The 25,562-nt window shown below is 39.7% G+C and overlaps 1 protein-coding gene across 1 annotated transcript in view; it reads left to right on the top strand.

Moving 5' to 3' along the window:
* LOC139688617 (acetylcholine receptor subunit alpha-like) overlaps positions 1-25,562 on the top strand; it is a 500,693-nt gene that overhangs the window by 46,797 nt on the left and 428,334 nt on the right. The window contains exon 2 of the mRNA XM_071586164.1: positions 12,731-12,870. Within this exon, the coding sequence (XP_071442265.1) occupies positions 12,731-12,870 (140 nt within the window). The remainder of the gene's footprint in view (positions 1-12,730; positions 12,871-25,562) is intronic.

The following is a 25,562-nucleotide window of genomic DNA, read 5'->3' as shown; positions in this document are numbered from 1 at the left end:
CCATTGCCTCTTAATTTTTCCGCCTTGAAGATTACATTACACACTCTTACAAATACAAAATGGTCTTTTTAAATGCTATGCCACTGCACCATAATTCCCATCAATACTTATCAAATCATTGTCCGAGTATGTGAAAGGATAATCACTTGTACTCGTACTGCTATGGGACGCATGTCCTTTCATAGCTTCTGAAACTGGGCAACTCTTTCGCTCTACAATGGGAAGCTCTTCATCGTAATTTAAGGATTAATTGATTTCAGCATACTTGGTCATCGAGGCCCGAGGGAACATCACGCGACGGTCCACTCCACACAAAAACTCATTTTCAGGTCATTTAATTACACTCTGCAAAACATTAGAGGAAATGTTCATTTCTCCGGGCTACTGGTCGAATGGCACTCTTCAGTCCATACACAGAGAATTTTGCACTTTTTCCGGTTACATCGGGAATTTGACGTTCAATGGACCACCGTTGTGTTTTGACACACATTTTACAGGAAATTGAGTGCATTCGCCCACCGTGGATCTGAAGAGATTTGAAATTCCTTCAGGGATTTGAATTGGGAAGTGAAGCAGGTGGGTGGTGTCGAAGGGGTTGATGTGAGGCTCTGGATCTGCAGCCTTGTCCCCTTGAGGATTGATCATGGACCTCTGGTTTGGATCCGAGTGGATGGCATCAATCAGAGGTTGCATGCTTTCTGCAGGGATATCGGGGCGTCCTTCGTCGGCCTTCAGCCGGCGATCTAATCGTGTCCGGAACCCTCTGAACTGTTCCCGTGGTCACTACACGTCTGAGGCCACCGGGTGTGTAGCGGGAAATATATTCGAGCGCTGCAGGGCTTATTTAGATTAAAGGGTAGGTCAGTTTGTAGGCCAATTACTGGGTATCTAAAGTCTTTTTTTCCAAATTATATAGCTTTAAATGAAACGAGTTTCGGTGCTAGCAATAGTTTATTTAACACGAATCAGATAGCATCCGACGGAAAAGCTCATAAGGGATTCAATATTGATAAGAAGACGACCCTCGTTAAAAATTCGTAAATCCGTAATGTCAAGGGAACATTAACCGTATTGGTAGTTGATTCCCAAGTTTAAAATACAAAGTGTCAGAATATTATCACCTAATTCAAAGCATAGGTGCAGTTATAATTATAGGGACAGAAAGCTAGTTATCCGCTAATATTGTTGACGATGAAATTTTCCCAAAATCCTTTTGCATTTACCGAAATGACAGAAAAATCAGAATCTGGGGTGGCGTCTTTAGTGCAGGTAAAAATTCCTGTGCCAGCAGGACAATTGTGCGATTTACGTCGTAATTCCGGGTAATGGCTTGGAGAGCGTTTGCTGCTCAATTAAAAGTCCTCAAAACAAAAGACTTGATGTGTGCGCATTTTGCAGACCGCCGGACGACGGAGGCAAATCAATACTAGAATCAGATCAGCAAATTAAAGGTTACTTATCCAAACGCAATGATCGCGACGTTATCATCGGTGGAGATTTCAATGTGCTATCCATCGACTGGAGCTCATATAGTTTTAAAACGGTCGGTGAAGACAAAGGTACCTGCGAATCGCTATTGAATTCTTTTATGCCGAACTCATTGAGTCAACCTGTAATATTTTGGATCTATTAGCAACAAATATTCCGAAAAAAGTCTCTTATATAGAAACTATAAAAGGAATTAGTGACCACAGGTCATTAAATGCTAAGTTTCCGCTTCATGGTATCAGAAACAAGAAGCCTAAAAGGAAACAATACTTCCTTAAAGAAGGGGACTACAATGGCCTAAAGTGCGGGCTACAGAGCCATTTAGTAAGTTTTTACTGAGATAGTAAACACCGAAATACGGAAAACATTTGGGATGACTTCCTTGAGATCACACGCTCAGTTGTCCACAAGTTCATTCCCACTAAATTTATAAAATATAACGCGGAACCTTGATGGTAAAACGCGGAAGTAAGAAATGCATTGCGACGTCAAAGGCAAGAATGGAAGGATGACATAGGCAAGGACGCCAAAGGATGAAAAATATTAAGGATGATACTTCTAGCGACAAAAAGAATGAGATCACTTAAGATTACACGATATCTAGGGAAAAAGCCAAGATGGAATTTCGGAAAGCGTTACTTGAATTTAAAAGGGGTGGAAAACTTGAAAGAGAATCCAAAAGCAATTTGGCCATGGGTAAGAGAAGTTCTGGGAAATAACTCTTTATTCAATCAGAAATGATGAAGGCGAAAGAATAACCAGAAGTTTGGAAAAGCCTAATTTATTAAATTCCTTCTTTCAAAGCGTGTTATCCAGTGTCTCATCGAATATCTCCGATGGCTTATAAAATCGTACCGGTCAACCGATGCCCAAAATTGAAATCTCATGTAATAGAAGAGAGCATTTGCTGGAAAAGGCTAACTAATTAAATTTCTTCTTTCAAAGCGTCTTTGCTAATATCTCACAGCACCCCGATAGCTTATCAAATCGTGCCGGTCAATCGATACCCGAAATTGATATCTTATGTAATTGAATAGAAGATTTGCTGAAAAATATTAAGCCTCATAAATACTCCGGTCCCGATGAAATACCTGCTCGTATGTTTAGGAAATAATATGTTAGAAGTCGTTGGTAGATCACAATGTTCCTGGAGATTGGAAAACAGCCAACGTAGCACCAATATTTAAAAGCGGAGACAAGGAGGAACCGAGCAATAATCGACCTATTTCCCTCACATCAATTTCGTGCAGGGTAATGGAACATATAGTTGCTAGTTCGATTATGGGACACCTCGATGGTAAGAGTCATTAATGAGAAATCAGCACGGTTTCCGAAAAGGTGATCCTGCGAGGCACCAATTGCGCTTTTTGTCCATGATATTATTATTTCGGGAGAGAGCAATGTTCCAGTGCACTCGATTGTTCTAGATTTTAAGAAAGCCTTCGACAAAGCACCTCATAGTAAACTACTTGCGAAGCATATGGAATGAATAAAAATATCCGGGGTTGGATTAGAGACTTCTTGAATGGTCGGGTGAAAAGAGTAGTGATAGAATGAGTTAGCTCATATGCAGTGTAATTTACTTCAGGTGTTCCCCAGGGAAGAGTCATCGGACCTCTTAAATTCCTACTTTATGTTAACGACATTGACTCTGTAGTCGCTAGTAAGATACTTTCATTTGCCAACGATGCAGTGGTTTAGCGTGATATCCATGATCGTGAGGACACAGCAGCTTTATCAGATGACCTTAATGCTATACAGCGCTGGTGCAACACTTGGCAATTAGAATTGAACTTACAAAAGTCCGTAGTCATACATTTTCGGAAAAAGAGCGATTCCTACCCTAACGCCTACTGCATTAGGAACACCGAAATGGAATGTGTGGACTCAATTAAATAACTAGGCGTTACCCTCACTCACGATCTCTCCTGGGTGAAACACTTACGGGGAATATATGGACAAGCTAACAAAGAATTAGGATTAATTGGAAGAGTACTTGGTAAATGTGATGAAAAGGTCGAAAAGAAATGTTATATGTCGCTGGTTAGGCCTCATTTAGAGTATGCTGCAGGTAATATATGTGATCCTCACACGAAGTAGATTGATTGCTTGATTGGATCGCGTGCAACGTCGAGGAGCTAGATTTGTAAAACTATGCCAAATTTAGTAGGGTATCCAAAATATCAGATCAGGTAGGCTGGGAATCACTCACGGAGCGAAGGTTAAATTACAGATTAAATCTCTTGATGAAATTGGAATGAGGTTTAGCAGATCTTTAGCTGTGATGTTAAACATGTATCATTACCCTAATCGTGCTACGGTGGAGAGAACATGCTAATAAAATTAGAGAGATAAAGTCTACACTAAACAGGTAGATTTAAGATATCAGTTTTTCCACGAACGATATAGGATCATAATGGCATTGCCTGACAATGGTACGGTCATGTTCAGGTAAATTTATTCTGGTGTTTATTCACCCCCTGCCACATACTCTGGCGGTGACTTGCAGGATATTGAAATTAAAAAAAATCAGTTTTCTGCGTTTTGAGATCAATCGTTGGTCGGATTTGTCAAGGAATGCTAACTTTTATTGTGGGCATTACTCATTATTTGCTCTCATACTTCTAATGGTTTTAACGCAACTGCTCCTTGGAAGATGTACTTACGTGAAAATAGTTCAGATGTACTTTAAGCTTACGATTTTTTTTCTGTCACCCCTCACTCAAGTGTCTATGAAAAATCCGGTGGCCACAATTTTTTCCATTTCAGTGGACGTTGTTTTGATGATTAAGACCCGTCTTTCGCAAGCTTTGTAGAGCCACCTCCCCCTTTGACTCATTCATCTATGCCCAACGCCCCATAATTGATAGCTTCAATAAATAACTTATCAAAATCATGAAACAAAAGAACCAAATGAGGGACATTGAAATAATTAAATTAAAAGCAATGGCTAATCAAAAGTTTATTCAGAATCCAATAGATGCATAGGTTTCCCATCACATAATGCAAAAGACTCAATATTAAATAAAAGGAACTTATTTAAATTGAAAGTAAACAACTAGGCTTTTCCGCATAGACATTTATTATTTACGACCTAGTATTTATTTTGGTACAAAAGCGTGAGAATATAATTTTTACATAAAAATAAATTATCAAAACGAAATAATTTAAGTAAAGTTTTTTTAGAAGTTTTCATATAATTTTTTTTACTTAAACTAAGGATTTATAGAACATGAACATTTTCAATATCTTAAAATTGGATAATCAATCATGTTTTTTTAAAATTATTTCAACTATTAAGTTACTATTGGTTATAGTTTTTCATAACAGAAGTCTTAAATCACCGCGCCGACAAAACGGAAGTCTGTTTCTCTGCTGGGAAATGAGCAGAATGACTGCACTAAAACCATATTCCACCAAATACGACGTCTAAAATCCAATGAGGAGTTTTTTAACCACCATCCATAATGCAAGATATCAATCGGAAACCCCCTTCTGTACCCAAAACTCTTGATAATTTATCCTAAACTTTGGTTTCAGTTCAACGTCATTTTGTAGTCAAAGACAAAATGTCAAATAGTTCTTCCTCTAATACTCCAAGTGTCTCAATATTTACAAACAAATTTATCACCCAGTTTGGAATTTCGAACGAAAGGCGATTCTTAAATCGCTGCATCTTGCATATTCATGCAAGGTGGCTAAATGGTCACCACTAAAGACTCTCAAGTCATCATCACCCATACCAGCTTGCTCTTCTAGCTTAAGCAGGGATGGAAGGGATGAGGCGACCTATGCTGCGCTTAAATAAAATCAAATTGGAAATAAACACAGTCACCACAGAGTTTGCCTTTATAAGATTAATATCATTTCCCTGAAATTGTAAATTCATTTCATTTAACTTTGCAAATAGTTCAGACAAAAATGCGGCGTCACTCCTAATCTCGTTAAGGTTGTCGCTTATAAAAGCATCTTTCTCCTAAATAAATTGTACGACAGTGCCAAAAAGACTATAGGAGTGCCTTATACAATCGGGATTTGATAGCTAAAGAACGAACTTCCGAGTGTAGTGACAAACGTTTGAAATCTTCGTCGTTCACATCACACCACTCTCGAAGGGGTCGACCGTTAAGAGCATGGACTTTTGATTTTGTAAATCGCTGTAATTGCAATGCTTAGCGATTTGTGAAGGCGATCTCTCAGTATTTTAGCCATAAGATGTCGCTGATTAATGGCACAATGGATACCAAATAATTTGGTACATATTTTCTCAAGCATGCAATACAACCATGGTGATGAAGACCGGTCATTGACGGAGCTCCGGGTGTCGCAACAGCAGGTATGTTAGAAAGTGGATTTTTTGTCACTGAAGAACTGCTTTACGATACGAAATATTGACTCCTCTTTAGTGTCCATTTCTCAAACAACAACCCTTGTGATAGATTTTCATCTTTAATAAAGCGTACGTAAGCTAAAACCACAGATTTATTGCCGGGAAAAGTTAACTCGTCCAACTGTAATGCAAATTCTGTTTTTCTCAGGATGCTGCGTCATATATTTTCCACATTTTCAATCATTTCATCTATTCCTCGTTGAACTGAAGTGTTGCTTCAGGGAATAACTTTTATTGTATCATATGGTGGCTTATGCAGAACATTACTTAGGGTTTCAATTACTGCCGGTAAGATGAGTTCTTCGCCAATTGTATGTGGCTTTCCACATTTGGCAGTGAATAGAGAAATATTGTATGATGCAAGCAAACCATCAAAAATATGTTGAAGCATTACACAACATACTTGAAAAAGTTGGGCGATTTTGCGCTCCGTCACGAAATGATCGTAAAAATGTGAGTCTTTTCTGTCTTGTCAGGCTGTGCCTTCCTAAAATGGTCAATAGTCTGGAAGGTTTCATCGCTTCATTTGAAAACACCCTTTCGCATAGTAATCACATAGTCATGTGGTTTTTTGTAAGGGACTCTACAAATCCGCACTTAAGATAATCCACATTATACTGTCTACATTTCTTCTTTCATGAGTCATTTCCTGCCATTTCATTTCTCTAATAAAGGTTTTAATATTATATGATGCTAAAATAAAATTAAATATATATTAGATAAATAGAACACATGCATGAGGTAATGAAAAAACGTTGATTCAATCTTTAAGTGATTGCTTTTTAAAAGAAAATTACTAATTATTATATTTCAATGCAACAATTTCAGAGTGTAAAAATCGTTCGCCTTGATTTTTGCACTCTGAAATTATTGCATTGAAATGGAAAACAGCGGAAGACTCCGTAAACAGTTACTGCTGCGGCATCTCCCACAGTTTCTTTGGAATTTAATAATCATATGAAAAACATCAAAACAAAATATTTATGTGCTTGCGGGATAATTTCAAACATATATAAGCAAGGCTGTTTGTATATATATATATATATATATATATATATATATATATATATATATATATATATATATATGTTTGTTTTATATATATTATATATCCCTCCCCGGACTACAACCTTGACGTGGTGGAAGGGCTTGTGCGTTCCGATGACCCCTAGAGCTGTGCTGGCGGGAGTAATAATTATTGCTCCTGGTAGGGTCACCCATGCCAGATAGGTCGAAGGTTAGGAGCCAGACGAAAGGTAGTCCACGCAGCGTCTGTTCCTCAGTGAGGCGGCTGCAATGGCGTCTGACCCCAGTGGGGCGGCCAGTAAGTGATGGTGTCACGTTAAAAATACTATTGAGGAAGGCAACGGGAAACCACCTCAATTATCATTCCCTAGAAAAATATGATGGACAATAGAGATATTTTGAGTCCTGGCAACCACGGGGCTCGGCCCAATCGGCCGTGTGTCGTGCCCGGCAGCGGGGGAGGCAAGGCTTCCGCGGTCCTCATCCCACGAAACCCTTGCAAGGGAAAACCAGCAGCAGCAGGACAGAAGACGCAGGAGAAGAAGACAAAATTAGTTAGAATAGGAACGTGGAATGTTAGGACAATGATGAGGACAGGGAAATTGGAGAATGTTAAGCGAGAGATGGAAAGGGGAAATATAGATATTTTAGGTCTATGCGAGGTGAGATGGAAAGATAGCGGGGATTACTGGAGTGATAAGTATAGAATAATATACAGCGGTGGGGACGAGAGCCAACGAGGGGTTGCCATAGTATTAAATGAAGAGGTAGGAAGAAGCGTAGTCAACATAGAGTAGGTAACGGATAGAATACTACTAGTGGAGATAAAAGCACAACCGACGAACTTAGTTATTATTCAGGTATACATGCCACCGAGCAACCATAAGGAAGAAGAGGCCGATAGGATATACGATCAGTTAGAGGACATAATCACGTGTGTTTCAGCAGGGAAACATTTAATAGTGATGGGGGATTGGAATGCGACCGTAGGCGAAGGAAAAGATGGTGGTGAGGTGTGGGACTACGGTTTAGGCACGAGGAATGACCGCGGGGAGAAAGCAGTTGCGTTCTGCAGGAGACAGGGGTTAATCATCACCAATAGTTGGTTTAGACACCACAAAAGACGCAGGTATACATGGAAAACGCCAGGTGACTCAGGAAGATATCAGCTAGATTATATCCTGGTTAGACACAGGTTTAGGAATAGTGTGATAAATTCCCACAGCTTTCCGGGAGCGGATGCGGACTCAGACCACAATTTAGTTGTTATGAAATGTAGCGTACGTTTCAAAAAGATAAGGCAGGGGCGGCGAGTTAGAAAATGGAATGTAGAAGCATTAAATGGGTTGAAAAGGAAGGAATACAAACAGGCGGTAGAGAAAATAATGGAGGATGGTAAAGGGCTTATTACTATCGAAGAAAAATGGGAAATGATCAAAAAAGGGTCTAAAAGCCGCAAAAGACACTATTGGAACCGTTAACGCTAAAAGGACTAGGAAACCATGGATCACGGATGAGATGATTACAAAGATGGATGAGCGGCGAAAATGGAAGAATATGAATACAGAATTAGGCAAAATGAAGTACAAAGAATTGAACAATAAATTGAGGCGGGCAACAAATAAGGCAAAAGACGCATGGTGGAAGACGCAGTGCGAGGATATGGAAAGTCTGCAGAGGAAGGGCGAAATCTGTGCGCTGTACAGCAAAGTTAAATCGTTATCGGGAAGTAAGAAAGGAAGAGCTATGCTAATAGTTAGAGGTAAGGCGGGTAAGGTAATAGTTGACGCAGGAAAGATCCAAGAGAGATGGAAGGAGTATATAGAAGAACTGTATACTAAAGAACTCAGACCAACACAGTTAGACATTGAAAAAGAAAATGACGTAGAGGAAGACAGCTTAGGTCCAGGCATACTAGACAATGAGATAGAAAGGGCATTAAGGGAGATGAAACTAAATAAGGCCGTGGGGGTAGAAAAAATTCCCGTGGAACTTTTAAAATGTTTAGGAAAATGTGGGAGGAAGAGGCTATATGGGCTGATCCGTAGCATTTATGAGGAGGGAATCTGGCCGGAAGACTTTGTGAGAGCAGTTTTAGTTCCGATTCCGAAAAAGGTAAAGGCCACATCATGTGAGGACTATAGGACAATTAGTTTGATATCCCACGCAGCTAAAGTTGTTCTCAGGATCATAAACAAACGGATAGAGAGTAGGGCAAATGATTACTTAGGGGATGATCAGTTTGGGTTTAGGGATGGGAGAGGTACACGTGATGCCATTGGAGTTATGAGATTATTAATCGAGAGGAATATAGAATAAAACCAGTAGGTATTTGCCTGTTTCGTAGATTTCGAAAAAGCGTTTGATAGAGTGAATTGGGAAAAACTAATGAGTATATTGCAGAAAATAGGAATAGATTGGAGGGAAAGGAGGCTAATCCGCAACCTGTACATGTCTCAGACTGCTCAGGTGCGGGTGGGAAACGGGGAGTCAGGATGGGCAGTGTTAGGAAGGGGTGTTAGGCAGGGTTGCCCATTATCACCGTTGCTGTTCAACCTGTATGCAGAGGAAATGATCAAAGAGGCATGGGAAGAACTAGAGGTAGGAATGAAAGTGGGCGGGGAATTCGTAAAATCAGTTAGGTTTGCTGATGACCAAGCTTTAGTTTGTCAGTCAGCCAAGGGGCTGCAAGCATTGCTTAGTGAATTGGAAATTCAGTGCGACAGGTATGGGATGAGAATCAACATTAATAAAACAAAGGTTATGCGATTTTCTAGAAAGAAAAAGGGCAAGCTTAACATTAAAATAGGAGGGCAAAAACTAGAGCAGGTAGAACAGTTTACGTATCTCGGTAGTGTTTTGGACCAACACGGTCAAAGTAGTAGGGACGTAAGGAGAAGAATTGCGCTAGGCAAAGAGGCTTTCACGAGGAGGAGGGAGTTGATGACGGGGACTTTGAGTAAGGATGTTAAGAAAAGACTCGTAAAAACTTTGATATGGAGCGTAGCTATGTACGGCGCGGAAACGTGGTCATTGAAGCAGGAGGATAGACGTAGACTGGAGGCTTTTGAAATGTGGGTGTGGAGAAGAATGGAGAAGGTGAAATGGACAGAGAAGAAAACAAATGAGGAAGTACTTGGTATGGTGGGCGAAGAGAGGGGTTTGTTGGGAGCAATCCTATGGAGGCAGGAAAAGTGGATGAAGGGGGTGTTGACCGGCAGTGGGATGTTGAAGACTGTGATAGAGGGTAGAATGTTGGGCAAAAGAGGAAAGGGAAGGAACAGGATAGGGATGTTGGACGGGATGAAGGGAGGAAGAAAGTACTCAGAGATGGAGAGGGACCTGGTGTAGAGTAGAATTTAGGGTTGTGTTTTGTTAGTAGTCACAAAATATTTGTTTGGTAGTTGTGTCCATCGAAAAACCTACCTTAACCGGTAGATTACCTTAAAAATATATATATATATATATATATATATATATATATATATATATATATATATATATATATATATATTTGTTCGGCCTACCTGGTATAAAATAGGATATATTTACACGTTATTTTGCTGTTGAATGGTAGTAGTTTTCCTTCAGTCAACTGAAAATTTTAATGGCATTCATTTAACATTTCATGTACAAATGCAATACATGTATCGCGCAAGCGTGAATTAGAATGGCGCGTGCGTAGGGAGCTTGTGCCGATCTGCCCTTGAAACTTTGCCGTCTTTCATACAGAAACAAAGTAAGCTAATCTCGAATTATATTTATAATACTGGTCTAGGCAGTTTGAGGGTGAAATAATATTTCTTTGGCTCCTATTCTGATGTTATGAATCATATTATTCCATGGAATTCAATAAATTGCATTCATAGGAGAGGCAGTTCAAGGGGCTGTAGCGGTGAAATTGGCTTTGGTTCAATTCTTGGATACTGGTGTGTGCGTTGGTTCAACTAAAGTTTATTCCACAGCAAGGCCACCTCTTCATATGATGATATTTTACCATGAGGAATTTTGTGAAGAAGTCTGTTTACTACTCAATTTACTCGTCAAGGCGAAATATTTCCAAAATTTTCTTTTTATTCAAAGAATTATTGTGAATATTACCCATTTTTTGAAAAAAGCCATGCATCAAGGAAAGTCAAATGGCAGCAAAACCGTGAATTAAATCATGAAACCAGGAATTAATTTAATTGATATCTAGCCAGCAAAGGGAAGTTTCAATCGTAGGTATTCGATGTAAGGGAGAAAAGGTCCTCTTCTTGAACTATATATTACCATTTCATGCAAACATAAACAATATACTGGCAGTTTATTTTCGTAATATACTTCGCCATCATAAAATAATACAAAAAATATATAATAGTACTATAACTAGAATGATATCATGCGTTGAATGAAAAATAACTTACAATTCAGCCTTAATAATATCGTTGGAACCAAGTTGTTTGTAAAATAATTATCTAGGTAAAAATTTAATGTAAAACCATCGAATCTAATAATCAGATGAGCCGATTCCTCTCCGGATTCACACCCGTTTTATCCACACTAAACCTCTCTGCCCAAGTATTCAGTGTCCTGAAGTTGTGCCAGCGATAGATCGAATGAGATTAAACCCCTTCAAAAGCTTCCCTTGAGCCAGATAGGCTTGGAAATATTTTTCAACCTTTCCTACTTTAAAATGTTAGTAAACACGTGGTTTAAATTACTTCCAGATGCGGGAAACGATGTAAACTTTAAAAACGAAGCTTTAAAAACGGAAACAAAAGGAAGGAAACCGAGCCTTCGGAAATGTCACATTGTCAGGAGTCTCCGGCCGCCCCGCCCACATTGCCTCTTGCCTCTTTTCGCCCCTCTAGACCAAGCACTGCTCCCCGGGGGGCGGTAGCGCCCACTTTGGGAATCACTGATTTGGACCATTCAACTTTTAGAGTCAGTTAGGGGTTTAGTATCAATGCTCATTAAAAAGAAATGCAGAACGCTGGGTACATATTATCAGTTTAAAATAATTTCAACAACAGCCACTCAATGTTCATTTTCATAATACAAATTTATTAATGCATTCCCACAAATACATGGTTTGTATAAAAAGTATCGGGAAAAGTTAAAAAAAGTTTTATTTCAGGCATGATGCTTCAAAATACTTTAAATTACATGAATACACCGTCGTCGATACAACTTATCCAGCGCCTTTTCCACGACTCGGCAGGCGGATTCCGAAAGGTCCTTAAAGGGTACGAGTGCAAGCTTCTTGGACGGCACTTAGGATCCAAGGGCGGTGTACTTTCCTGGATGGTGGATTTCAATTTTGGGAATAAGAAATAGCCTCTTGGTGCAAAGTCGGGACTATAAGGGAACTGGGGAATCGTCGCGATGTCGTTGCAGAAGGTTTTTGCAAGCAGACACTCGACTCTTCTCTTGGTTGTCCGTTAAGACCTTTGGGACTAGTTTAGCGCAGATCTTTCGCATCGCCTAATTTTCAGTGATAATGGTGTGCATTGTGTCGTCTTGTCAATGCCAATACGGTCTGCGATCATGCACACATTTAACCGACGATCTGAATCAAGCTCCTCATGCACACCGGAGGAAAAATTTGTTACCGATACTTTTTTACAAACCTTGTACCTTATTCACCTTGGACGGCACTTGGACGGACCATGGTCCTCATAAACCTTGAGGGAATGGACCACTAAGCGCTGGACTAGACTTTAGTTAAATTAGTAACCATGGGAACGAGAGAAAATGCAAGGTGCTTGCAGAAATAGAGTTTCGTGGGAGGAGATGAAAATGATGAGTTTGCTTATATGGCCACCCTTTCTCTACACGTTGCAGGTTCCTCCGGCAACCCGGACGCCAAGCGCCTTTACGACGACCTCCTCTCCAACTACAACAAGCTGGTGCGGCCCGTAGTTAACGTCACGGACGCTTTGACTGTCAAGATCAAGTTGAAGCTGTCCCAACTCATAGATGTGGTGAGTAGCCCTTAATGCACACTTTAAATTATATGCCTCTCCATTGTTTATTTACGAGGGATACTTGTTCTTCCCCATCATTCGTCTTCTCCCTGAGAAAATGTTACAGGCTATCCACACCTTTCAAGCACCTGCCTTGTTTCTCTAACGAATTTCTTAGAATTAACTAATAGTATGTAATTTAATTGATAAATCCTCCAATTAATGGAAGCCATTCCCATGTGAGTGCCTTCCTCTTTGACAAATTACTTTATTTTTTTTAAAGGTAATCTACCGGTTAAGGTAGGTTTTTCGATGGACACAACTACCAAACAAATATTTTGTGGCTACTAACAAAACACAACCCTAAATTCTACTCTACACCAGGTCCCTCTTCATCTCTGAGTACTTTCTTCCGCCCTTCATCCCGTCCAACATCCCTATCCTGTTCCTTCCCTTTCCTCTTTTGCCCAACATTCTACCCTCTATCACAGTCTTCAACATCCCACTGCCGGTCAACACCCCCTTCATCCACTTTTCCTGCCTCCATAGGATTGCTCCCAACAAACCCCTCTCTTCGCCCACCATACCAAGTACTTCCTCATTTGTTTTCTTCTCTGTCCATTTCACCTTCTCCATTCTTCTCCACACCCACATTTCAAGAGCCTCCAGTCTACGTCTATCCTCCTGCTTCAATGACCACGTTTCCGCGCCGTACATAGCTACGCTCCATATCAAAGTTTTTACGAGTCTTTTCTTAACATCCTTACTCAAAGTCCCCGTCATCAACTCCCTCCTCCTCGTGAAAGCCTCTTTGCCTAGCGCAATTCTTCTCCTTACGTCCCTACTACTTTGACCGTGTTGGTCCAAAACACTACCGAGATACGTAAACTGTTCTACCTGCTCTAGTTTTTGCCCTATATATATATATATATATATATATATATATATATATATATATATATATATATATATATATATATATTCAGCTCTGCCGTCTTAATTGGATGTTAGGATGCGTTTCAAAGACGTTCGATGCGTTTTGCGTTGGACGAAAGATGCGTTTTATTCTCACTGTTACCGACTGCAGAGATCAACTTTTGTCAAGTAAAATTTGTCTACGGGAGTTAATAGGAAAAATAATGTTAGCCATGAATGGAATGCAAAATCATTGAAAGTAGTTTTTTCACTCCTGGAGTTAAATTAATCATTAAAAGTTCAATATTTAGTAATTGCACCATGTGTGTGAGAAATATACGGCAGAAGGGAGATATCTTAACTTCTCCTCTGTTTTCACGAACAATTTGTCAGAGCAAAAAGTAGAAACTAATTCCTTATTTGATCTCTTACCAGTAACTGTCATTGCCACTTCCACCGGTTGCCGAGACATACTCCCCGGTGATTATTTGTTTGACTTAGCGGCTATAAATTCAATTACTATCCATTTTCGGCTTGTATCGACTGGAGTCGGCAAATTAAAAATGAACCTTTCTTCATGTTGGCTGCTCTAAAGGAGATGTAAGACAAAGCGCGGGCCTTCAGCAGAGCATTAAACACAAGAGTATTAAAGGGAGACGTATTATTCTCTGAAGGCGTTCAAAAACTCCGACCGCATTTTAAACTCTCGGCTCACACGTCACGTGGCAACGCATCCATTCTAAATAACGATGCGGGGTGGCTGTTCGCTGGGGAAATCAGGATATCTGGCAAAAGTCACGGATATCGTATCGACTGGAAAGAATAAGGGAGAAGCCAGGCAAACTCGCACAAGTTTTCTTGGTGTCTTGTGTTCTTCAATCACCTGAGAGCCGTCGAAGACGTTCGTGACGGTTTATTGTTAGGTTTAGAGCATCGTTAACTTTTTGGAATAAGACGCGATTAAGAGGGCCGGGATCGTATGCATTTTGAGAGACGAATTAACAAATGCAAGAAAGCATCGCTTCAAAATTAACATCATTGAGTCGAACTGTTCTCATTTAAATTACCTAATAAAATATGTAAATATATAGATTGAGAGATCATAGAAATACTTATATATTAAAGGCATTTCGCACAAAATAATGCGTGTCCATTTTTTTTTGAAGGTATTCATTTTGTAATAGTTATATATTAATTTATTAGTTTTGAGAAAAAGAGAGCTAAAAAATATTTGTGTCATATGGTATTGGTAATACAGATGAAAATTAAACTTTTTATTAAAAATTAATTTTCCCGCTTCGATGTCAGCTAAAAGCTAAGTATGGCATCTGAGTCACACACGTTGAAACCAACCATTAGAAAAGCTCACCTCAATAATATTTTGCTGAACTTACAGTAAGTACTTTTAAAAAACGTGGCATGAAGGAATGAAACAGTTTCTTCCCTCATATTCTTTCACGATCATTCGATGGATTTAGCCCGAACTCTCCATTTATATGCATATGTAATAGATTTCATTTTGTGGTACTATTTGTTTTTCCTTTGATCAAGTAAAGTCACGCTATAAATATGGTTTTCTACTCTTGATTGAAGCTCTGGTTACGGACAGAGGTGCGACAAGGGAAGGCGTGGACCCTATCACTTTTGCTTCTCTTTGGCTGACAAGAGGGGATGGGGTCCAAGTGCCCAGTACAGAATGGCGGAGTTTGAGGTCCACCATTAATATTTTTTTGATTTACCGATGATTAATTGGAAGCATCTCGACTCTCCTGCGATCTATTCAGCAAGCACAATCCCCCACGAAAGCATTCGTTCCGTTCTCGCGCTTGCGTCGTCAGGAGAGAGATGAAAAGCTACGCTGGCGCTTCACCGTGATCGAAAGGGATGCCAAACGGCGAGAGCGCCCTGGCGCCTTCCCCTGAAAGTGGGCGCCACCTGATAAAGTCGAGCCGTCCTCTGCTCTCCTCCGTTTGTGCCCCGCATCGCGCATTTCCCCTCCGCGCACGGCTGCCGCCGATTGGGTGAGATAGCCACGAGACAAAAAATCACATTTTAATAGTTTGTTTTGCTTTCAACTCCGCATCTACTGGTCGATGATTGGCTATTGCTCATCCTGCAAAGAAAGCAGGTATGAAGGATATGTGACGACTGCATTGCATTCCCTGGAATCGCGGCTTTCCCTATGGTGGTCCGCGCGCTCATACCAGAACCGTACGGAGTGCACACCACTCAATGGTTATCACAAACAGCAAGAAGCCATCATTGGAAAGACATGAAGTGAAGAGTATGTTCATTACACGTATGTGTCACAAGTAACACGATTTTGGTTTTAAAGAAAATGAAATTTTATAAATATAATTATTTCAACTCCACTGCCATAAATTAAGGACATATTGCAAAAGAAACACTTAGTTTTTCCACATAAGATATTTATTCACGACCTAGGTTTCGACGCTCAGCGTCATCTTCAGGTCCTGACGAAGATGACGCTGAGCGTCGAAACCTAGGTCGTGAATAAATATTTTATGTGGAAAAACCAAGTGTTTCTTTTGCAATATGTATCGTTTCCACAAAGTGACGCCTGAAGTTATCTCCTTTAATTAAAGACATGTTGGTTACTTCAAATTTCATAAAATAATTGCTAATTTTATTTGTTCCCTTGAATCAATCCTTCCCGCTATTTTGAGGATTGTATCCATTCTTAGCAAGGAAGACATATTCTTTACATGATTTTAAAACCATATGCTTTCGCTGTATGGTTTTACTCCCAAAATAAGTTTTCCTTTTTTCATTAAACTTGAATCACGAATGTTTACCGTGAATCGACAGTTGCCAAAAGAGGATATTGCTTTCGTCTTATTTCACGCAACATTGGCCGTTCCAAACCTTAATTTTTGCCAGAATTTTTATCATTGACCGACGCAGACACGGTTACTTTTTTCGCGAAAAAATTCCAGGATTTTTGGAATTCTAGAAATAGCCACTTATTCCGGCCAAAAATTACCTTTTTTGCGCTATGTCATGACTTGAAAATTTTTGAATAATACATTAATTTGGCTTAATTGAAGTGCACAACGTCGAAAAGTTAGAAAAATCATCTGAGAGAGGAAACTTTTTCCAAACTTCATTTCTTTTCAGTCCTCGAGAAACTCCCTCGAGGGTCGGGAATCCAATCGGGTCGGATTTGGCGGCCTCCCATCCACATTCAGATGCCAAAAATGCGTTGGCAGGAGAGATCTTGGGCACAATTCTCGATAACGTAATTTGTATCCCTTCTGATTTCTTAAAGCTAAACGAAGAAGCATCGCCACCTCGGCGGAACAAGGAACGGGGGGGGGGGGTACTGCCTGCGATGGTATTTCTTGAGCTTAGGGTTCAGAGGCGACGTGCCTCGGCAGTGCCACTTCAAAGCCTCTCGTCTGCTGCTCTCGTTCGGGGTCACTCGAGGTGAGAGCCAATCAGGGCGCACGGTTGGGACTGACCACGGGATCCACGCGAATTTCGTGAGTGCCCACAGGCCTCAATCAACTCCTCTCCTGGCGCGTGTTCTCTCGATTGTCTCCAAAGACCACGGCTAAACAACTAAGACTATCGTTTCGATAGACCAAGATTCGCGTGCTTTGAAATCTGTGGCATCTGTTCCGCTTTTCATCTAATTCAACAGTAATAATAATTCGGCTTCATTCGGACGAGATCGAGGCTGTGGTAGTCCCTTCTTCCATCTAACCCATCGTTATAATACATTCAATGTAAGTATAATTACATTTGAGTGCGAAATAATATAAAAATGAAATAGATAATCGAAATTAATTTAAAATGAGTAAAAAGAGTGTAGAAAGATTTAAAAAATTATATTTTGTGAGAAAAATGTAAGGCTTTTATCCTTGGCGAAAAAAATGCAGGAAATCACCCACACATGATTGAGGAGCGCGAAAAACCTACGAAAACCTACAGATCGAAAATGATAATTTCATAATTTACAAAATTAAAGAAACTATAAAAATAAATCAATGCATTAAAAATAAGAGAAGAAAAAAGAGGAGAACTGATAAACACATACTATAAATGTGTATTTGTAAAAGAAAGAAATATTAAAGAAATAATTGAAAGAAAATAATTACTGCTAAACTAATTGTCCTCCAGACCTCAAATTAAGCTGAAATTCCCTTTCTTGTAATGAAAAAACCTAAATTTGACGATTTAAATCCTCCCTCAAATACGCTACGATTATCACAGGAAAGTTCTTCCTACCACGCACCCAAGTACCAAGTTGTTCATTCCTCCCATTGACCTTATTCGATTTTAACTTCCTTGGTGGCCTTTCAATTCCACTGCCAAATATGAATAAACTCCAGACTATTACTATGTGTGTTGTTTAAATTTTCTATACCTATTCCTACGTGCTCAATATCTTAACTTACCTCGAATTGTTCCAATAGAATGGCAGAAAAAACTCTGCAGTTCCATATATAAAAATTCATTTTCCAGGACGACCATGGTTTGGCTGCCTCGCGGCGTTCGCAGGCGTTTAGTGATACCGTGGCCGTGCGATAAATGAATTGTTAATTATGGAATGGGGGAGTTTTTTTTTTCTCCTGCCATTCGTTGACACATGAAAAAATTTCACCAAGTTAAGCTTGATACTGTGTACTACCTCTATATATTTGTCTTATTGTTATCTTGTCCATCCAATAATCTTAAAGATATGCCTTTGATTATTTTTGCGAGAGTTTCCTTCTCAATATCTGACAATGCTTTTACATTCCTATATAGCACAGCAATTGCACGCTTCCATATGGTTCCACTGTCTTTCCTCTGAACTGTCAATTTCCCGCCTCTTCTTGTTATTCCACTCTCTATCTGTCCTGCTAATTAACTCTCTGTTTACTTTAATCCGTTTTCTTCTCTCGTCTAGTTCTGTAATCGTCTTGTCTGTATATAATGATTTTCTTGTCCCTTTCCAAAGATTTTTCCTGTAGTTTCTTTTACGAATTTTGCTAAACCCTCTGTGATATAATTCCATTTTTCTTCTATTGTACCTAGCTATGTATTTCCTTACATAAAATTTTCTCTACAACTGGCTGATACTTTTTTGTCTTCCCATTCATTATTCTACGTTTTTTTAACCGAAAAACCTTTCTTTATCCTCTAATCTGAAATTATACCTCATTAGCAATAAATTAACACCAATATCCACATCCCCTCCCGGTAAACTAAATTATTATTTAATCACGCTGTTCTTAAACTGGTGGCTATTATAATAAAGTAAAACGGAATTCTACTTAACCCCTGAGCATAACATATACGTATATATATATATATATATATATATATATATATATATATATATATATATTATATATACATACACATATTATGGTGTATATACGTATATATATATGTATATATATATGTATATATATATATGTATATATATATGTATATATATATGTATATATATATACATATATATGTGTGTATATATATATATCTATGTCTATTTATATATATATGTATATATATATATATATATACACACACACATATATATATATATATATATATAATTATATATATATATTATGGTATTTAAAGAACGTGTTTTTAATGATCAAGCCCCGTATTTCAGAGGGTTTTAATGCTTTCTCCTCACGATCATTCCTTTTCCCTAAGCCGTAGCTACCTACTTCACTACCATCTCTTCCTCCTCTTGATGTTGCGTTACATTCTCCCATCACCATCAAATGTTTTTTTCCAGGAGCACCAGGAATTATTTATTTTAATTTATCGTACAGTTTGTCTACTTTTTCCTTCCTATGATTGCTTGTTGTCAGGTTCATCTGGTCTTTCAAACACCCGAGCGTAAATTTAGTTCCTTAACTTGTGATATGGACTTGTACTTAGCAACTGGTAACTTTGCCCTAGGAGTCCACCCAAGAGAGGTTCCCTATTATTTGGAAGGACAAAATTATAATAATATTCTTAAATAAATCTAATCTAAAATTGAGTTGCCTTTGGCATTAGGTGATATTGAGCATATTTGTCGGAAACCCCTACCTAGCATTGCTCGCACTGACCCCATCCGCCACACGCGACGGAGCAGTCAGAGGCGTGGACAGGTTGCGGATAAAAAATAATCCCTTCAATCTATTACCATCTTCTGTAATTAATACATTGTTTCTACTTAATTTCCTCTTTGGAAATGCTTTACGACGGCCAAAAAACAAACAATTGTATTTTGGCTGTATTCCACGTTTCATTCTATTGGCGGCCCAATTATTGCTCTGTAGTACTGCTCCCCTTCCTGAACGCAAACTGATCCTCCCCTTAGTGATGCCTTACCCTGCCCTCCATTCTGTTCTTTGATAATCATAGGTACCACTTTAGCTGCATGTGAAATAAAGATATTGTTCTATATTCTTCACGTAAGGATGACTTCCCTTTTCAGGGATGCACTTCTTCGGTCCTATTAATTTCACACCACAGTTCATTATTCAATCTTTTGTACTTCAGATATCATAGTTCAGTATTTTTATTATTTCGTTCCCTTCTCTCGTCTCTCAACTTCATATCCCTATTAATTTCCTATTTAAGGCTCCAACAGTTTTGTTTGAAAATTTATCTGCCTTTTTTTATTAAAATTTTGAAAATTGAGTTTTCTTGCATGGGTGACTCTTTTGGGACCAAGCTCTATTGATTCCGCCTGCACAGCTCAATGCAATCAGTAAAAATAAGTCCTTCCATGACGTCAAGGTTGTATTGCACGGGGCAAGTTGCCGCTTACATAGTCATTATTTAACTTAAGTAGATTGTTATCTGATACTGTTTCCCTCCGTTCTAGAGTACCATCCGGTATTAATTCATAATAATATGGCAAAGCCGAACTGACGCAGCATTTCCCACAGAAATTCCTTACTCCCACTGACAGCATTCAACCTTTGTTTCACTCACTCCAAAATCTGTTTCAATGGAGATCTTACGTTGTACAACCACAAAACTACACGCTTTGCCCGCAACAAGCTGTAAGCAATTTGAAGAGAAATATTAACATGAAATACCCTTTTGTAATAAAATACCTACAGTTAATGCCCATGTAAGGCAACTTGGTTGCTTTGATCGTGCTACGAGGGTGGTCCCAAACGTACACAGCCTGACCTAGAGATGGCGGTAGTTGTTTAAAAAATATCACTGTAATAGAACAGGCGCAATCTATAAAGCATATATTTCAATTTTGAAGACGTCATGTAGTTTAATATTTGTTTGTCAGCCATCTATAGTGAACGTTTTCAGTGAATTTAAGAAAATCGAGAAAATTGGTCATCGTTATTAAATACGATAATTTTATTTGAAGGGGCTCAGCCCAACCTATATAAAGGCTGAACTGGATGCTACTCTGGGTGAGTCTGCTCCTTCGTTTACAACAGTAAAAGATTGGGCAGCAGAGTTTAAACGAGGTTGTACGAGCTGTCAAAACGAGCATTGAATTGGTCGACCAAATGAGGTGACGACTCCAGAAACGGTGAAGAAAATCCACCAAGTGATAATACTGTATGATTGTCGACTTAAATTGCGCGAGCCAGCAAACATAGTAGGTATTTCAAAAAGTGCGGTACATTGCATATTACCTGAAAATTTGGACTTGAGAAATCTGTGTGCAAGATGGGTGCCACGATTGCTCACACTCGAGCAAAACCAGTGTCGTGAAGATGTTTCAATTGAGTGTTTAGCAAAGTTTCACAGCAACAAAGCAGAATTTTTGCGCCGTTTAATAACCATGGATGAAACATGGGTCCATTACTTCACACCCGAGACAAAAGAACAATCAAATCAATGGATTCAAAAGAGAGCACCGTCTATAAGAAAGGCGAAGACCGTTTCATCTACAGGCAAGGTCATGGCGTCGGTTTTTGGGATGTGCGTGGGATAATATTCATTGACTATCTTGAAATGGGGAAAACTATCAACGGCGAGTATTATGCAAACTTATTGCAAAGAAAGAACAGCGAGGAAATCAAACAAAATCGGTGGCATTTGGCTAAAAAGAAGAAAGGGCTGTTTCATCACGCCAATGCAACAGCTTACAAATCCGTTATTGCAACGGCTAAAATTCATGAATTAAATTTTGCATTGCTACGTTAGTCACCCCATTCGCCCGATTTAGCCGCCTTGGATTATTTTCTGTTTGCAAACTTGAAAAAATGGATCGGTGGTCAAATATTTTCCAACCGCGAAGAAGTAATGTCGGCAGATAATGGCTATTTTGAGAAGCAATACAGTTATTATTATTATAAAAAGGGTATCGAACTTATTGAACACCGCTGGAAAAAGTGCATAGAGCTGAAATGAGATTATGTTGAAAAATAAATATATTTTTTCCAAAATGTTTGTGTTTTCTTCGTTGGGTCGGGTATTTCTGGGATTACCCTTGTAAATAACCACCGAGTAACGGAAATAAGTTATAAAAATATTTCAACAAGTGACGTCAGTAATTCGTTGTTACTGAATTAGTTGTTTCAAAATTATTTTCTAAAAACATTATCCATCACAGTACTTTGGGTACACCATCCAATGAGAACAGGTTTATTTTATCACAATTATGTACTATATACTCCACCTGAAAGAAAAACCTTCATTTCTTAGCTGGAAAGGAGGACACCCTAGAGCCCAGGGGCGAATTATTGCTATCCGCCGAGAATTTTTTCTACATCGGGGCAATTTTTTGTGCACATTTCATTTCCCGCTACATCCAAATTTATTGCCATTACCCGATTGATCTCTGTTCCCACCACATTCTGCTTTCTTTAAACCATAATACCATATTTTAACACTTCTATCTCTTGATCTTGCACCAAATTCACCTTTGCTCTGACACCATACGAATCCCAATTCTTCCACCTTCTTCCACGCCGCAAATTTCCTCGGCGAGCGCAAGGGGGGAGCAGAGGGCCAGATGGCAGCCAGCGCTGGTGAGAAGACGGACAAAGAGAGAGTGGGCTCCAACTCCTCGTTCAATATCTATGAAAGCACTGATACATCTCAAAACTATTTGCATCAACGGCGATGACTACATTCCACTTGAATTCAGGGTATATAAGTATAGGGCTGTTCATCGGTGCTTCCTGCAACTGGCTCCTCACCTCATTGCCCTCGATGGTCCCGATCAAGGTTATCCATCGTCTGGTGAGGGTGCGAAGTGGTTGATAGCGTAGTCCTTGTCGAGGAAAGGGCCTCCAATATCTCTCTCCAGTTGGTCGATTACCTTTCTAATTTTCACTTAAGATGTCTAATTACCAACCGTTCGGCATACGATCCTAACGAGTCTCCTCCCTGCGCCCATACTGCCGACGCCACCATTCTTATCGCAACACCTCTCCTCGGCACCCCGTAGCTATTCGCATGGCGCTCCCAGCGACTGCCACTCCGTGACATCCTCCGATCAACCGATTGCCCTCCACACGTACTTCCAAGTACAAGTCGATGAAGTTCCACTCGGAGCATGTTTGCATTGCCCTGGGGGTTGGCGGTTGCCCGGCTGCCTTGTCGTTTAACGCTCCCCTCCTCGAAATTTCTTCCCCCTCTCTGCTTCGGTGATTCCGCACGAAATGCACCCTTTGTCCATAGTTAAAACATTTAAGCTGTGTCTAGACTCGTCATTTAGACGCTTAAATCGGCCGAATTAGGGTGGACGCCATCTTGAAGGGTGTCCAAAGTTGATAGATAGCAAGAGGGTGAAAATTTAGGACCTTAATTTAGGACACATCAAGTGTATCCTAAATCCGTCATATTCCAACCGCATAATTCCCAGAGTGCTAAAAGCGAGACAACTAGCCGAAGATTAATCGCCATGGCGGGAGGGTATTATATATGTTGATCCCAACAATATGGGTTATTTCTTCGAGAGAGTACAATTTTACTCTTTGACGAGACGAAGGCTTTATTAAAACGAGGTGGGAAAAGGCGGATCTTTCCTTGGGTAAGAGAAATTTGGCGCCTCCGGCATGAATGCAGTTTAATTGTTTAATTCTTGCAGTAAGTTTATTTTATCAAGTCATAGGATACAGACATTTGAAATGTAGAGTCAAGAACAAATTACTTTGTTTGGTGGATCATTTCATGACTAAGAACATCGTCTTTGGAACCATGCTTCATTTGTGTGCTTTTTTAATCTTATTTTGCTGTATAAACATTAAGGAAAATAATCTTCAAGCGCAATGTTGCGTTTGGAGAGTGTAAGAATTTAGTAATGTTCTTAGTAAAAACATAGCTTTCTGCATGAACTCAACTGTTTAATCACAGGTCGTTTGCCAAACCTCATGAAAAGGAGTCACCGTTTCACGACATAAGCCCACCAAGTAGTAAGACGAACAAAAATGAAAAAAAGCTGACAAAGACTAATTTTAGAATGCTGAATTGATACTAAGCGTAGCTTAAAAATATGATACATTAAGTAAGAAAAGTACGCATGAACATAAATGAAGTACACACGACACAAAGCATATCTATATAAAAATTACCCTCAACAGCTCTCGGTCTCGCTCAGCGATCGGCGTCGCCGCTGCCACGCCGCGATGCCCTCGGCCGATGAACCTCGCCCATCAGCGTGTCGGTGGGCAAGGTGCTGACGTGCGCATTCCAGAGATCCAGTCGCTAGAAAGAGGATTAATTTTTCAAATTCTCTCCGTAAAATTCCTGGTGGCCGCTTCCGGCCCAATCCTCAGCGCGGACAACAGCTTTTTATAATATCCGATATCCTCCATAGAATCCATCAGCAATTCCAACAGCAATCAATGAGGTTCATCGTATCTACCTGCGATTCCAACCTGCTGTTAGGAATGAAAGAGTTTCACACCCGGCGAGAGGAATCATACAGACGAAAGGACCGTGGACCATCTTGAGCCCTTCTTCTATGATATCTCTGTACGATGGCGGATATGCATTCTCTTTTGGTGTTCCATCTGCTCTCCTCGATTAATTGCACAAACTCTGAAAATCCATGCTTAAATTAAATGCTCTTTAATAATTGAAACGAACAATCTATCTCCCTTCGTACTTTCAAACACCCTTTCCTTTTCCTCGTGTACATAACATTCTCCCCACCATCACAGTCTTCAACAAACCACCGACGATCAATATGCTCTGCATCCATTTTTCCTGCCTCCTCATGGTTTCTCCCAGCAATCCCCTCGTCTTTTCACCATCTCCAGCACTTTTTCGTTCGTTTTCCTCTCTGCCAATTTTATCTTTTCCGTCCCTTTCCACTCGCACAATCCAAAAACCTCAAATCTACGCCTATCATCTTTTTTTCAAAAAACATGTTTCCGCGACGCACAAAACCACGCTCCATATTAAACCTTTGTTAACCTTAGCTGGTAAGTGTCTTCCTCCTCCTCCTCAACTGCGTGACGCCAGTCCGTCTTATCTTCGTTGGGTTGCTGTTATAACAGTCACTCCTCTTTTCGGCCTTTCACTGGGCATGAGCCGCGTCGTGGGAGGGAGGGGACACATGGTCGCGCATTAGAAGGTTGCAGCATTTTAACAGTTTTTAACTGCCTCCACCAACGACTCTCTTTCTACCGATTTACCCTGGAGCTGCTTCCATTACCCATTTTTGCCTTTATATAAAAAGTATCATTTTAAATTTATCACGCGAATGTGAGATTATTATATATGCATGTAGCTTCATTGCAATTTTTAACTTGTAAATATACACCAAGAGGTCCTTATAAAGCATTGATTCCCCCCACGCGATCCAATAGTGCAATCAAAATGATGGGTGTCTAACGATCTCCAACCAA

Source organism: Hetaerina americana, unplaced genomic scaffold (assembly GCF_022747635.1).
Source record: "Hetaerina americana unplaced genomic scaffold, ioHetAmer1.1.p SCAF_21, whole genome shotgun sequence".
NCBI lineage: Eukaryota > Metazoa > Arthropoda > Insecta > Odonata > Calopterygidae > Hetaerina > Hetaerina americana.
This window is presented reverse-complemented; position numbering and strand designations above follow the sequence as displayed.